A 14,007-nucleotide genomic window follows, 5' to 3' on the forward strand; every position below is an offset into this window, starting at 1 on the left:
TACAAGGAGCTGTACCTGCTTCTTAGACTGCCTGCTGCTTCTGGAATTAGCAGCACATCACAGCACATCTGTCCATGAACGCTGGCAGGGTGTTCTCATTATTTCCTCCTCCTTAGATTAAATACTTTATCTAAGTATTGCCACACTGTCACTTTGCAGGGTTTGTCTTTGGCAGTTGGACTCAATAATTCTAGGAGATATGATATGATCCTGTGGTATCAGTGTACCTGAGATTCAGAACTCCTGCCTTCAGGCTCCTCTGTGGTTTATAACATTCACCATTTAAAAACAATTATCACATTATTCATTTGCAAAAAGCCCTGGAGTCTTTGTTCCTCTGTGTTTGTTTTGTAAACTCTCTACAATTAAGTTACAAAATACTCACTTCCACCATGGCTTCCGCTATTTATTCCACAATTTTATCATTTTAATTATAATTTTTCTTTTTATTATTTTTTATTGTCTTGTATTATTTTTATGTCTTTTTATTATTTTTTATTGTCATTATTCTTTTTTTGTGCAAAGTTCATTTTGCATTTTCTCTACAGTGTAAGGAGGCCTTAAATAAAAGCAAACTCTTGTTTGTTTACTGGAATGCCTGTGGTGGTGGTGAACACGGCCTCCTGCTCCCTGGGCCACATGGCAGCACTTGTATTTTGGAAATATTAACAATTTCTAGCACTGGTACTGTGGGGGTGTTCTGAGGGCACAGGCCCTTTGTGCTGTGCTCCACATTCCACCCAGGATTTTGGACTGATCTACCTGCACCATTTTGAATTCAAACTGTGGATGGAGCTGATTCCATCTGGAAAGTCTGTATTGAAAATAAATAAGGCATGTGTTTTCCTAAATGCCTCAGCCATGATTTTCAGCTCTCCTAAGTCCGTCCTAGGTCCCCCTGGGGGTTGGTAAGCAGATGAGGTCACTGTTGAGAGGAGATTCACACAACCTAACTCAGGTATCCTGATGCCTGAGGCCCTGGAGATGTCAGAGGGGCATTTCCAGAGAGTGTCAGGGTGATAAATCCTGCTTTGGAGCTGCCCCATTTTCCCATCCGCAGTACCAGGAGCGTGGGCTAAGCTTGGCCCAAACTGAAGCACCTTCGGTGGTGCCATGGGTGAGCTGGGGTGTCTGCCCCTCAACCTCTCAAAAACCCCATCTGAAAAGTTCATTTTTCTTCCTTCACAACATCCAGGCATTTCTTTGTACTCATTTCAAGACTGAATCCTCATGTTTTTCAGGCTCTGGAGGCAGTACTGATGAACACCTTATTAAAAACACTACTCCCACAAACTGCACCACATCCTTCACATCATTTCATGGTTGACAGGCTCTGGGCTTAGCTGTACACTTCCCCACATGCACCAAGAGGAGCATGGCTCATTTTGCTGGAGGCACACTGACTCCAAAGCGCTCTGATCAATTGGGCTTGTGTTAGTCATACCAACTTCTGCCTCAAAAGCCTTTTGTTGTTTTCTGCGGAAAACTCCAGGTTGCTCTCTGTCAGCTGCTTGTACCTGTTGGGATATGAGACCACCATTTAGCTATAGTTAAGGCAAATCTGGCTTTCAGGTAGTAGTAGTCATCCTGCTCTGTTCCAGGATTACTCACTTCTTTATTTCATTAGATCCCATTAGGTAAGAGGCCCTTCAGAGGAGCCTCTCCAGGGCAGAATGGAGAACGGGGCTGATAAAATCTCCCCTTTTTTCACCTTCACCACTCTGTGCAAGACAATCTGTTCTTCATTATGCAAAACCCAGCCAAGATATTTAGCTGGAGTTTGCATAATTCTCTCACTTTCTAACCAAAATGGTGGCAATTTTTGTTAAAAAGGATCAAGTTTGCTTTCATGGAAGATGATCCAGATGTTATTGGTTGTAGTTGAAATGATCACCTGAAGATGGATTTATTGGGAGGCACATTTTGTATACCATTTATGGAAAAGTAGGATAGCATGTCAAAATACCCAAAGATAATCATCAAAGGTTAATAAAACATATCTTTCAATTAGCTTCTTTTTGAAATCAATGAGCACAATATATTATAATAACAACTCTGGTGAGTTAGCCTTCTTAATACTGTCTCTTGGGAACATTCCAAAACTTTAATCTCATTATTCTTGTGAGGCTTGGGAGATAAGCAAGAGAAGAATACTTGTCAGATTTCCTGCTGACTTAATGACTATAAAACAAAGACACGTAGCCCATCTTCAGATTCAGGTTGTACTAAATACAGCATTTCTCTGTAAATGCTCTGTGTTTGTGAAACTGTCTCCACAAAATCAAAGGCTATTTTTAAGCCCTCACAGAAATCCTGCTCACCAGTTTTTTCCATTGTTAAGTTCAGTACTTTCAATACATATATTTTTCTTGGCAACAAAAGTGTGAAACTCTTTTATTATTAGCTTGGTGTTAGAGAAGGTGTTAAAACAATGGAAATACAGTGAAGAGCCTATTTATTCATCCCCGCTATTCAGGGCACTTTAGGTAATAGTGTCTTAATGGTGGGGGTTGGTGTACATCGTTTTTATACCCCTCCAGCAGTGCCCTCAGTGGCTTTGCTGTCTCTGAAGCAGCTGCATTTGTGCAACTTCATTTTTCACAGTTTAGCTGTGTTCTTTAGAACCCGTTTTGTGTTGGTTTTGCATCCCCTTCAGCAGCAGGAGGAGTTGCTGTGTCTGGGAGCCTCTGACAAAGCTGGCGTTTCCTCCCCGCAGGTCAAAGAGATCGTGGCGCAGCACACCAAGGAGTGGTCCGAGATGATCAATACGCACAGCGCCGAGGAGCAGGAGATCCGCGACTTGCACCTGAACCAGCAGTGCGAGCTGCTGAAGAAGCTGCTCATCAATGCCCACGAGCAGCAAACCCAGCAGCTGAAATTCTCCCACGACAGGTGAGCAGGGCAGCGCTGCCTGATCAGGAGCGCTTGGTTTAGGTGTGCTCTGTGTAATGCTCTAGTTCTTTGCATTGACTGCTCCAAAGGCACTGGGTGAAAGCACGGTGGAAGTAGAAGAAGTGCAAGGTTTAGGTGGTGTCCTGGTGAAAGATGGGTCTGCTGGGGAAGGTGGGAACCTCTGGTAATGGAAAAGTGTGATCACCTTCCCTCCAAATTGTTATAACTCTGGAATCGCGGGGCTGTCAGGCAGAGCTGTGGGGAAAGGAGCAGCAGTTCTTTACTGTGTGTGACAGACAGACAGTGTCAGACAGACACACAGACAGACAGACACACAAACAGACAGACAGTGTCAGACACACAGACACACAGTGTCAGACAGACGGACACACAGACAGACCGACGCTCCCGGCCGCGTTCCCTCGCTGCAGTCCCGGGCGCGGCCACCAGGGGGCGCTGCTGGCTGCCGGCCGGGCGGGCGGTGGCTCCCCGCTCCAGCAGGGGGCGCTGTGGCTGGGCCGCGTCTCCCTCACGCGGCGATGGCGGCCGGGCCGGGCAGCGCCGGGGCTGAGGGGACCGCGGAGCGGGGCTGGGAGGGCACAGGAAATGCAGCAGAAACTCTGCAGCTCCAGCAGGAGCCATGTGTGGGGTTACAGTGCAGTGAAAACCCCTCAGAGCAGGGCAGAGGAACAGCGTGGCTGGGCAGCGGCGGCCCAGCTCCCGAGCATGGCCCAGAGAGGCTCCCTCAGAGGGGGGAGGGACTCGGGGTCCTGGCTCTTCCCCTGAGATGTGAGGGTCCCTTCCAGTGAGGTCAGGTGTTGACAAGGTCCCAGAGCAAGAGCTGCTCCTGGGAGCCTCGCATCACTTTTCAGTAGGAGAATATGGCAGCAGACAGAACCCCGCAGTGGCGGCGAATTCTCCCCACAGCAACCGCAGCCTCTCCCCTTCGATCCTGCCAGCCAGAGGAGCTGAGCCCAGCCTCAGCCCCCAGCCAAAATCTCCCGCAGTCTCTGCCCTCCAAAAGAAAGCCCCTCAGCTAGGAGAGTACAGCTGCATCCTTCCCCTGCCTTGGCCATTTATTTTGTTTCTCTTAGGGACCCAGTCATTATCGTCTCTTAGCAACAAATGGGACAAAATTCCCTGAGAGAAAGAAAAAAAAAAAAGAAAATCCTAACCTCCAACAGGTAGATGTAGGAATGGGCTTCTTAGCTGATTTAGATCATCTGGACCTCCTTAATGGCAGCAGAGGTGATGAAGCATTGGTAGTTTGCATTGACTTTACCCAGGAACTTCAATTTGGAGGCTGGAAACTGAGCAGTATAAAATGCAGAAATATCCTTTGGAGTGGCTGTCAGCTGGGGACTTGTGTTTATAGCACTGCTGGCTGTAAGAAAGATCCATGAGAAGTGAGGTCAAAGGGGGTTGCAGGATAAGCTGCATTAGACTGATGTGCTATCTTCATACAATGTCCTGCTATAATCACACAAAAGACGTTACAGGACACTAATGCTTTTGTAATTAACCATCCTGCCTATCTGAAATCAAATAAAATTAAATGCGCCTTATAGCACAGTGCTAAAAATGGTGGTAAGTAGAGGAATAATTTCTTTATCCTATGTTCTCTTACCTGAAGCAGCCTAAAAGGATATGGAGATAAAATATGTGTGTACACAAAATATATATATCCATATGTAGATTCATACGTAATTGTCTTCAGCACCTTTCACATAAAAATCATGGAGGGAAAAGAAATGAAACAAATCTCATTTGAAGAAGGAATTGGAATGATTTTTTTAAATTCCTGAGCATAAAAGCAGCGTGTCTCTGCGTCAGAGAGAACACATGCTGGGAGCTGCAAGCTTTTCATCCACCAGAGAATTGTCCCAGCAAAAGGCTTGTAGTGAGCTCATCTTTATGTTAATCTCTGTGTTAACCCATCTCTTCAGGCTGCCCTGCAAAACATACCCAGTCAAATAGAAGTCCACAAATTGTTAAATTATTATACAATTCATCCTTCAAAAACCATTAGCCAGAGGAAGGTGCAATCCTTGGTTCTGTACCTCTAAGTCATACTTGGTGGCATCAGCCCAGGAAATCACATAAATTTCTTTTTTTTGAGTCTTTTTTTCCATCCTGTTTGAAATTAATCAGAATGCTTGGAAGATGATTTACTAATATATGGCCTGTAAATGTAATATTTTGTTTTCTTTTCTATACATTGTTGCACGTTCTCTTCTCACTTTGCTAGAAACTGTCATTTCAGCCTACCGGTATATATACACTCAGGCAAAACCTAAAGTTTTAAAAATGCTTTTTTCTCATTATTTTAGTCTTTGGGTTTAGATTTAAGTGTCTGTATGCTGTTTAAGCATCCCTCTATCATTTCTTGTATATGATTCTTATATTCTTAGCAATGGATTTTGCTTTCTTATTAGAAATCATTTGTGTTCAGTCCATGTATTGCTCTGTGTTTAAAGGTACTAAAAACCAGATCTGATAATTTGCATCCTTAGAAATACCAAGAAGCCTCTTTGTTCAGCTGTCCCAGGAGTAACAACCTTCAATATTCTTTCTGCTTTATTCACTGCAATTTAGTGTGGTTTTGCTTGTTTGGGAATTATGTGCAGACAGGGGACTTTGGTGTTAAAAACAAATTTAAGACTGTGTCTGAATCTATGAATATTTCAGAAGAATTTGGACTGTGAAATATTGAAATGTGAATGATAATGCCCCAAAGAGGCATCGCACTTCATAACTTGTAAACTTTTTCATGTCATATATTGTGTGTAGGAAGACGTGTTTACCCTGGAGGCCAGGAGGCAGCTCAGGTGTGCCCACAGGCAGAGGGGAGCTGTGTGAGGGCAGCGTGGCAGCTCTCAGCAGGCTGTGCTCAGCCCTGCCCTCGGAGCTGGCTCGCCAGCTGTGCGTCACAGCACAGGGCACAGGGCTGTGGCACAGATCAATAATCTCAAACGATGCAGCTGCCTGCTGCTCGAAAGGTGCTCTCCCTCCATGGCAGCACAAAAGCAATTCCTGTCTGTGCGTTGGGCTCATTTAAAAACAAAGCAGAAGGCAGCAGATACTGCTAAAAACCTGAAGCTGATTGAGCTCCAGGGGTGCTGAGCCCCCTGCCTCCCCAGACTGAGTTCCCTTGGCTGATGTGGAGCTGGTGATCCTGCAGCAGCTCAGGAATTGGAGACCTGAGGCTGTGATTCACAAGCATTACATACTCCAGATAAAATAACCTGAGGGAGAGAGAGAGAAATTGTGTGGTGGGTTTTGTTTTTTTTAATAGAAGAAGAGATTTCTATTTATTCAAACAATGCTGGTGTCAGAAAATGACATGTTAATGCACTTTGATGTCATCTAAGTACATATATAAATTCCAAGGATAGACTTACATGCTGGAAGTTAAGTATCCCTTCAAAAGACATGTTTGTATAAATTTCAGAGGTGCAGTCACTATGACTCAGTAGGGAATCAGCAGCTAAATCTTGGCAGTTGCACATTTTTCAGAATCCCTTTTTCTTTTTCTTCTCTTTACCTTCCTGGCTTATCTACTTGTTCCAGTTCCAGGAATCACCACTGCTTGTGGGAGGGAGAGTGTTTTTGCTAGAGACAATGTGATGTGTTGGCCCTGTCAGCCCCCTCCATGGCCAATGCCTCATTTCTCAGTCATCAGTGATGCACGTAGTCCTCTAATCCTCTTAACTTCCTCCACTCTAAAGTTGGATCTGATGCAAACAGGCCAAGTCAGTTTGAACACCTACACTGACTTTTTTCATACCCTTCAGCACAGTAATGAAAATAAATTATTTCAGCACGCCTCTTAAGACAGTGTGTTTGAAAATCACTTCAGTTTCAGTGAGGAAAATAAAAGCCTTTATTTGAAGAAAGGATTGTTGGAGTGAAATGTGTTTACAACACATCATTTTTTTTAGAACCTAGACTAATTTTTGCTGTGATACTACTGCTTTTAAATCTATATTCAGGAAATGTTTGACCTTATGAACTCTTGGAGGGAAAAGAAAAAAAAAAGGCATCACAGTTCATTAATAAAAATTTTTTTAGAGCTCTCTCTTTTCACAGGAAAGGCTGAAAGGTGCACTGAGCCAGCAGGAGAAACCAAACGCAAGGCTGACCATGCCTAAACCACTCTCTTCAGGCCCACAGGCCCAAAGTAAAAGCTTTAAAAGGAAATGTGTCAGCTCATACCACAACTAGCAAACATTATTACTGTTGATACTGCTGTTACCTTCTGAGTGCAGGATTTGTACATTTTTTAGGCGGTTGTAAAATACAAATTGCATTTTTTGATAGAAGCTCATAGTAGGACTACTCATATAATAGGGAGAAAAGAGAGTATTTTATATCTTTTTACAATATTCTAAGTGTGAAAATGCTTTGAACTCATCTTTCCAATTACATTCTCTGGAATAAATGGAGATTTCTGGATGTCTGCTCAAACTGTGTAAGTTCTACCGAAAGGAAGGGAATTTTAGCATTGTTTGTTCCTTCCTCTTCCTTAATACTTCAAGGAAAAAGTAACCCCAGTGTAGAGGAAGCCAACCTCCACAACAGTTGCACCTCAGGCATTAATGACTGTGTTTGCTTTTGCTCAGGGAAAGCAAGGAGATGCGTGCCAACCAGGCTAAAATATCCATGGAGAACAGCAAAGCCATTAGCCAAGACAAATCCATCAAAAACAAAGCTGAAAGGGAGAGGTAAGTATCCCTTCCTGATAAGGGAAGAATGCTGTGGATTAATTCCATTAAAACCATGCTTTTATGGATGGATAGCAAGGTCTAAAGATTGTGCTGGATAAATTTTTAGATGACCCTTTTAGGAAAAAATTGTGATTTTCTCATATTTATCCTTTTAATAACTCTAATGCCCTGATCATCTTTGACTGACTGGAGTAGGTCCAATCACACTATTAAATTTTAATTATTGTACTTCCAGAGCATTGTATTTTTTTTTCTTTTTCAATGAGATGAGGGCCTGACTGAGAAAGGAGTAAAAGCAGAATCTACACAATGATGTCTTATAAGCCTTTGGGGTTTCCCCTTCACTTTGGCCTTGCCATCTGGCTCGTTGTTTCCTTTTTTACATGCCCTCCTTGGCACTGTGCTATTTTGGTGCCAAAGCCTGACCCACGTCCCTTGGGTGCTGCACACCCCCTGCTCCTGAGGAGGATGAGCTGTCAGAGCCCTCTGTAACTGTTTGCTTTGTTGTGTCAGACCTCACCAATGACTCCGAGGTAAATCTGTTCCCAGATCTGAAAGCAGCTCTGGTCTGTGGGCTGAGTCAACTGTTTGAACTATTTTTGTTCTCTGTCATGGCAGAAATCTTAGGAAGAGCCACTTGAGTTATTTTATGTAACTATTAATAGTATATTTATATTTTTGCATGAATAGCAGCTTTAAGAAGCTTGCAGTATTGATAAGCATAACTTTGCTTATGGTCATTGGATTTTTTTCCATTACCACTCTTAAGACACACAGCACTTTTAATATAACAAAACTGACAGCAGAGTGCAGCAAGGGATGCACAAATTAATTAAACAATTTGTTTTGAAGTTTTGACCACCACTCTTGAGGAGGGAAAAAGCAAACTCCATTCACATTGGCAGTCAAGCCTTCAATCAAACTGCCAATATACGTGGAAATACCTGAGTGTAAAGTTCTGTAGCCAGAGGAGTGTACAATTTGCCCTTAGTCCCACCTGGTACAGATAATGAGAAAACAAAATACACCTGAAGAGTTTGTGATTCTCTCTCTTGCAGCTTTTGAGCTTCTTTTTTTCCAGTGAGTCTTCATGGAGAACATTTTCATTTTTTCAGGCGAGTCAGAGAACTGAACAGCAGCAACACGAAAAAGTTTCTGGAAGAGAGAAAAAGGGTAACTATAACCTTGAAAGTCACTGGGCACTGCTTCTGGATGTTCTTTTTCATTCCTCTGTGTTGAGACTCCAGCTCTTGTAGATTTTTGTCTTCGCTTTGTTGGACATACTTGTAGGATAAAAGATCTGACATCTATACAAGACAAAGCTATTTTGAATTAACAGAACTACTGCTCATTCCTGTGTGTTTGCCAAGTCTATGTATTGTGTGCAATATTTATAATATTTATCTATTAATTACATCTATTAATTAATAATATAATATTATTAAGCTTTTATTAAGATTGGGTGATATATAGGCCTCCTGTGATGTTTTATGCCACCTAAATGGGGCAAGACAGCAATACATATGTGTATCTTTCAAGCAGGTTTTTATTTTACTTGTTAATAATGTGTTATATTCTCCCCCCCCATTATTTTCTCTCAATCACAGCTGGCAATGAAGCAGTCAAAGGAAATGGATCAGTTGAAAAAAGTTCAACTTGAGCACTTAGAAGTTTTGGAGAAGCAGAATGAGCAGGTATCTTGTTTTAAAGGCTTAGGAGAAAAGCAAGCTAGAGAAAACAGTAAGCAGAGTCAGGCTGAGTAGAATCCTTCTGAATGTAAGTCTTTACCAAAGTGGGGACTTTTTCCTGGTCACTACCTACTTTGGGAGTCAAAATGAAGAGGTGACTTAAATGATGATGCAGCACCAGATTTGTTTCAGCTGAGCCTGTGGGAGCTGAACTGCTCAGCCAGAGTGCACTTTCAGCTTTTCAGCCACACTGATACTCCTTAGCCAGATATGACAGTCATTAAGGACCCAGCATATCCATTTTAATTACTCCCCAAAAGTAACTCAAGCAAGTCAGTTTACTTCATTTTGGAACTTACATTTCTAGTGATGATTGAAAAATTAGAGGAGAAACGTGCCCAGAGCATCTCTGAACTCCAAGAGGCAGTGAGTTTGGACTGAATTCTAGATGTACAGTAGCATGGGGAGTTTTATCTGTACTAGTACACCCTTTCCTAATTAAAATACCTTATTATTTTCTGCTAGTTTATAAGCTCCTTTTTTTTTTAATTGAAAAACTACTTGGCAAGGAAAGGGAAATTCTCATCATATTTCTGGTGGAAGCAACAGTATGTTCTGAGCAGTTCCCTTGCTGAAAGGTTGAGCCAGAAGAGCTGGAATAGTTGCACAGACTTGCAGTACTGCACTTAAAAATGTAAACTGCAAGGGGAATATACCCAGCAGTTCCGTGAGGTGAGAGAGAAGGGGAGCATTTAATAGCCACCACTGTTAAGGGCTGTGCTCTCACTTCTTTGGTAAATGTTCAGAACTTGAACTCTCTGGAACACACCATAGTACAAGTTAAAGCCATCTTGCAGACAGATAGGGAAGGGAATAGTATAGGCAAATCAAGTCTTTCCAGTGTCAGGAGAGAGCCCAAAGCTGCAGCCTGGGTAACTCAGGGTGTGACAGCACTCTGAGAGCTCAGGTGGCTGCCACCACCGAGCCCCAGGCAGCAGGGCTCTGCTGAGCACTCCACCTCCTCCTGGGTAACAGCCATGAGTCCCACGCCGATCCCTCTCAGGGTTGCTGTAGACCAGCGTGATGGATCTGCAGTCAGTCTGCTCCTGCAGTACCTAAAGGCAGGGAGGCAGGAGCTGGGGGAGGCAGGAGCTGGGGGAGGCAGGAGCTGGGGCGGAGTTTGGGCCATGGCAGATCTGTAGCATCACTGTGATAGCTGCCAAAAAATGATGGGCTTGATCCAGAGCTATGGTGTTATCAGTTCTTTCTTTCCACTGGCTTCAGAAAGCTTTGGATGCATTTTTCAAAATACATAAGGAGAGGAGAGAATGATTCTGGTTGTGCTTTTGAGCATGATGTGATAACCACGTTCTGTGTAAGGGAGCTGGGATAAGTGTGAGTCACTGGAGGGTCACCTCTGAGCAATTAGATACATCCTCACCTGGGCTTACAGCTCTGCAGCTGAGGGATGGCAGCAGCCTACGTGAGCGTGCTCATTTGTCATTTAAGTCAGATAAATCATCACTTATTAAATGGAATAAGCTGCTCCGTGTGCTGGTTATCGCTGGTGTGTGGGCTTGTGGTGGCCTCCACCACAGGGGGTGTCCTTAACAGCTTTTTAACTCAGATTTGATCCATCAGAGCATACCTTTCCATACGTGCTGTTTGGACCATTTCCTTGTAGCCCCAAAAGTGCAGCAGTGCAGCCCCCAGCTGGCTCTGGTATCACTGTTGTAGACACTGATGTGTGCAAGTTAGTTGGATCCAGTGGTATTTGTTTAATGCGAATTTTGAAACACTTCTTTTTCCTGAACAAGGCAAGAAAATTTTCATACAAATATACAATGGAGAAAAGTAGAATTATGGGTGGAAACAGGCTTCAGTACAAACTGTTATAAATTTAAATTTGTTTTGTTTTGTGTATGTTTTTCTTGCATTAATTTTTCAATATCACTTCAGTTTTCATTCATTTAATTTGCTTCTTGTTGTATTACTCGATTTTGACATTTTTATTTTTGTACAAACAGCTTTTGAAATCCTGTCATGCAGTGTCTCAAACACAAGGTAGGATGGACGTATAATAAGCAAACTATTATTTCAGTGTGCTTTCCTTCTAAATTAAATCATTATCATTGGAGCCCTCCTTGTAAATGCAACCATTGGGAAGTGCCATTGACACAGTGAGCACAGTGCTAATCTTGTTTGCACACAGATATTTGAGCCTGACACAATATTAGCAGTATTTTGTGCTTTAGCATCTAAAATTCAGATGAATATGAACAGTGATGCGCAGAGGAAATATTTGGAGATTAACTTGTACATTAGCTGCTGTTACTGGAAGATCTGCTTAGAGTTCTAAATTGTGTCTGTGAGAGTGTCTGTTGATCTAAGAAAAGTATTTTAGTGTTAACACACATATGATTAACTGCTAATGCTGATAGTCAGACAAAGGCTATCCACATATCTCAGTATGCTAATAAAATAAGTAATTCCATCTAAGAATAGCCAAATATAGAATAGATGGCTGGAAATAGCTTCCTAGTGTCTGTGGAAGAGCCCTTTAAAATTCACTTCAAATTCCAACATGTTACAAGCTCTGGCAGTTACACTTTATGATGTGGCTGTGCTGCTGTGGCTTCCTAAATAATCGTTACTCCAAGAAATCCCTACTAACCCCTGTCTTTCCAAGGGACAGAGCTGCACTGGGCTGGAACATCCCCTTGTGCAGCACTGCCTGATCTGAGTACTCCCTTGAACTGGTAACATCTTGCACTACTGACAGCACCCGCTGTAACAACATTTATTTATGGACACATAGTAATGAAAAAAACTCTCATTAGCCTAGGGAAAAAAAAATATTTTTTTACTGTATGTTTTTCCTAGCTTGTGTGAGATCTCAGTAGAGAGCACCCTGAAAGCAGAGTCCCTGGCTGGCCCTGGCTCCCTGGATCCACTGTAGGTTCAGAGGCTTGTCCTGCTGTGCTGGTGTGTTCCCATCAGAATGCACTCTCTGACCCAGCCTCAGAACGGCACAAACGAGATCCTGCTCCTCTGCTAGATGCTAATGTGGTCTTTGAAGCCAGGTTCTCTAAAAGAATTCCATACACAGTACACTGGGACACAAAATATTTATAGGACACACTGTGCCTGTAGTCAAGTCACAAGCCTGAAACGTGAAATGTGTGAGTCACTGAGAAAAAAACACCAGGTTTTGTTCTGTTTGGATGTTTCATTTCACACACAGGCAAAATTCAGCCAACATTTCAGAAGAGGTTGTCCATATTAATTTATTTATTACGTTTCCATGTTTTCATGTTAAAATTATTTCTTCATTACTTTCAAGCTTTTTAAGTCATTTAAATGGAGAATGTCAATTAATTTTTAATCATATTTATGATGGTTGCTTTGCTGTTATCATAATTACTTTTTTCCCCAAGAAGATGATAAGGATGGTTAAGCAAGTGCAGGGCTAGATTTTTCAAGAAGGCAGGTATGTCACATCTGCATAAATCCACATCTACCTTGAAAAGGAATAGCAGTGCACCCTCATTACTTTATTCCTACATCTGCCCATTTTCACCTCTGCAAATGTGTGTTTGCACATCCAGAATAGATTACTCCCTAAGTACAGCAAAGTTCCCTGTCTAAGCAACTTTTACAACTTCTGGGAACATAGTTTAAATAAATCAAGTCCCCTAACCATTAATCCCTGCATGATGGATAATACAGCAATTGCACCAAAGAAAATAGCTTGGATTGTCTCTTCCTAAAACTTGTCCTAATGCTCCTGAGTTTGATTGTATAGATGGGTGAGCTTGCCCTCAGGGTCAGTTTATTCAGGGTCCTTGGGGCATGGATTTAAATAACTTCCCAGATTGAGAACCCCCAGGGAAAATGGAGATTCTGACTCTCAGTTTCTTTAAACTGCAGAGTTTCAAACCAAAACATGATAACAGGAGGAGAGAGTGTGGCTCTGTGCATCTGAGAGAGAGAGGAAGGGAATTTAAAAGGTGCCCTCTGGGAGGGGATTCCCAGGCCAGTCACCCTTTACACACAGAGCTTTAACTCTGCCTGCAGAGCCCGAGGCAGGCAGAGTTTATATGAGGTCTGGCATGTTTTCATTGCTGGATTTTGCATAATGCATTTGGGTGCAGTTTCAGGTGGCTTCAGGGTGTGTAGTCCCATGGAGCACATATCAGTGTTCTAATCCTGAGGTGAAAAACACTCCCTCTGTAATTATAAGGATCTCCACGTCAGACAAAAATGTTCTTTTAAAAATACACTATTTTTTAAAAATACCACTTAAAAAATCTTGCCTACTGCAAGGGAGATGTTACACTGATGGGTTTTTATCATTCCTTTTCTTTATGAAAGAAGCAAGTCCAGATCATGATGCATTTCAGGCGTTAACACATTGCAGTACTCTCACAACAGCAGTAAGAATGCATTCCTGGACATTTCCTATCTGGAGAAACAGTAAATTGGCATCTGCCTAACTTCTTCCCCAAAACTGGGGCTTCTGCATTTTATCACACACTTCTTTAGAAAGTCAACTCATGACTCCCAGAATAGAATAAAAAATATTTCCTAAGAATTTGTAGATATAAGGATTACATCCAATTTGGAAAACAGAGTGGCGTGGGGTGGGGGGACGAGGGGTGTAAAAATAATGTTGTTACCTGTCTCTTGAGTGTGCTTAG

The 14,007-nt window shown here is 42.4% G+C and overlaps 1 protein-coding gene and 1 long non-coding RNA gene across 10 annotated transcripts in view; one reads left to right on the forward strand and one right to left on the reverse strand.

Moving 5' to 3' along the window:
- Positions 1 to 14,007, forward strand: part of PLCB4 (phospholipase C beta 4) — a 191,156-nt gene that overhangs the window by 175,267 nt on the left and 1,882 nt on the right. For 7 of the 9 annotated variants that reach the window (XM_064415698.1, XM_064415699.1, XM_064415696.1 and 4 more), the window contains 5 exons: positions 2,717 to 2,892; positions 7,515 to 7,616; positions 8,735 to 8,792; positions 9,227 to 9,313; positions 11,335 to 11,371. In XM_064415698.1, coding sequence (XP_064271768.1) covers positions 2,717 to 2,892; positions 7,515 to 7,616; positions 8,735 to 8,792; positions 9,227 to 9,313; positions 11,335 to 11,371 — 460 coding nt within the window. The remainder of the gene's footprint in view (positions 1 to 2,716; positions 2,893 to 7,514; positions 7,617 to 8,734; positions 8,793 to 9,226; positions 9,314 to 11,334; positions 11,372 to 14,007) is intronic. The other 2 variants (XM_064415701.1, XM_064415702.1) reach the window with 1 other exon arrangement.
- Positions 2,899 to 8,800, reverse strand: LOC135297784 (uncharacterized). Its single transcript, XR_010359729.1, has 3 exons — positions 8,648 to 8,800; positions 4,068 to 4,276; positions 2,899 to 3,147 (listed from the first exon to the last, which is right to left on the reverse strand). It is a non-coding gene; the product is annotated as an uncharacterized LOC135297784 (long non-coding RNA).

This window comes from Passer domesticus, chromosome 3 (assembly GCF_036417665.1).
Source record: "Passer domesticus isolate bPasDom1 chromosome 3, bPasDom1.hap1, whole genome shotgun sequence".
Lineage (NCBI taxonomy): Eukaryota > Metazoa > Chordata > Aves > Passeriformes > Passeridae > Passer > Passer domesticus.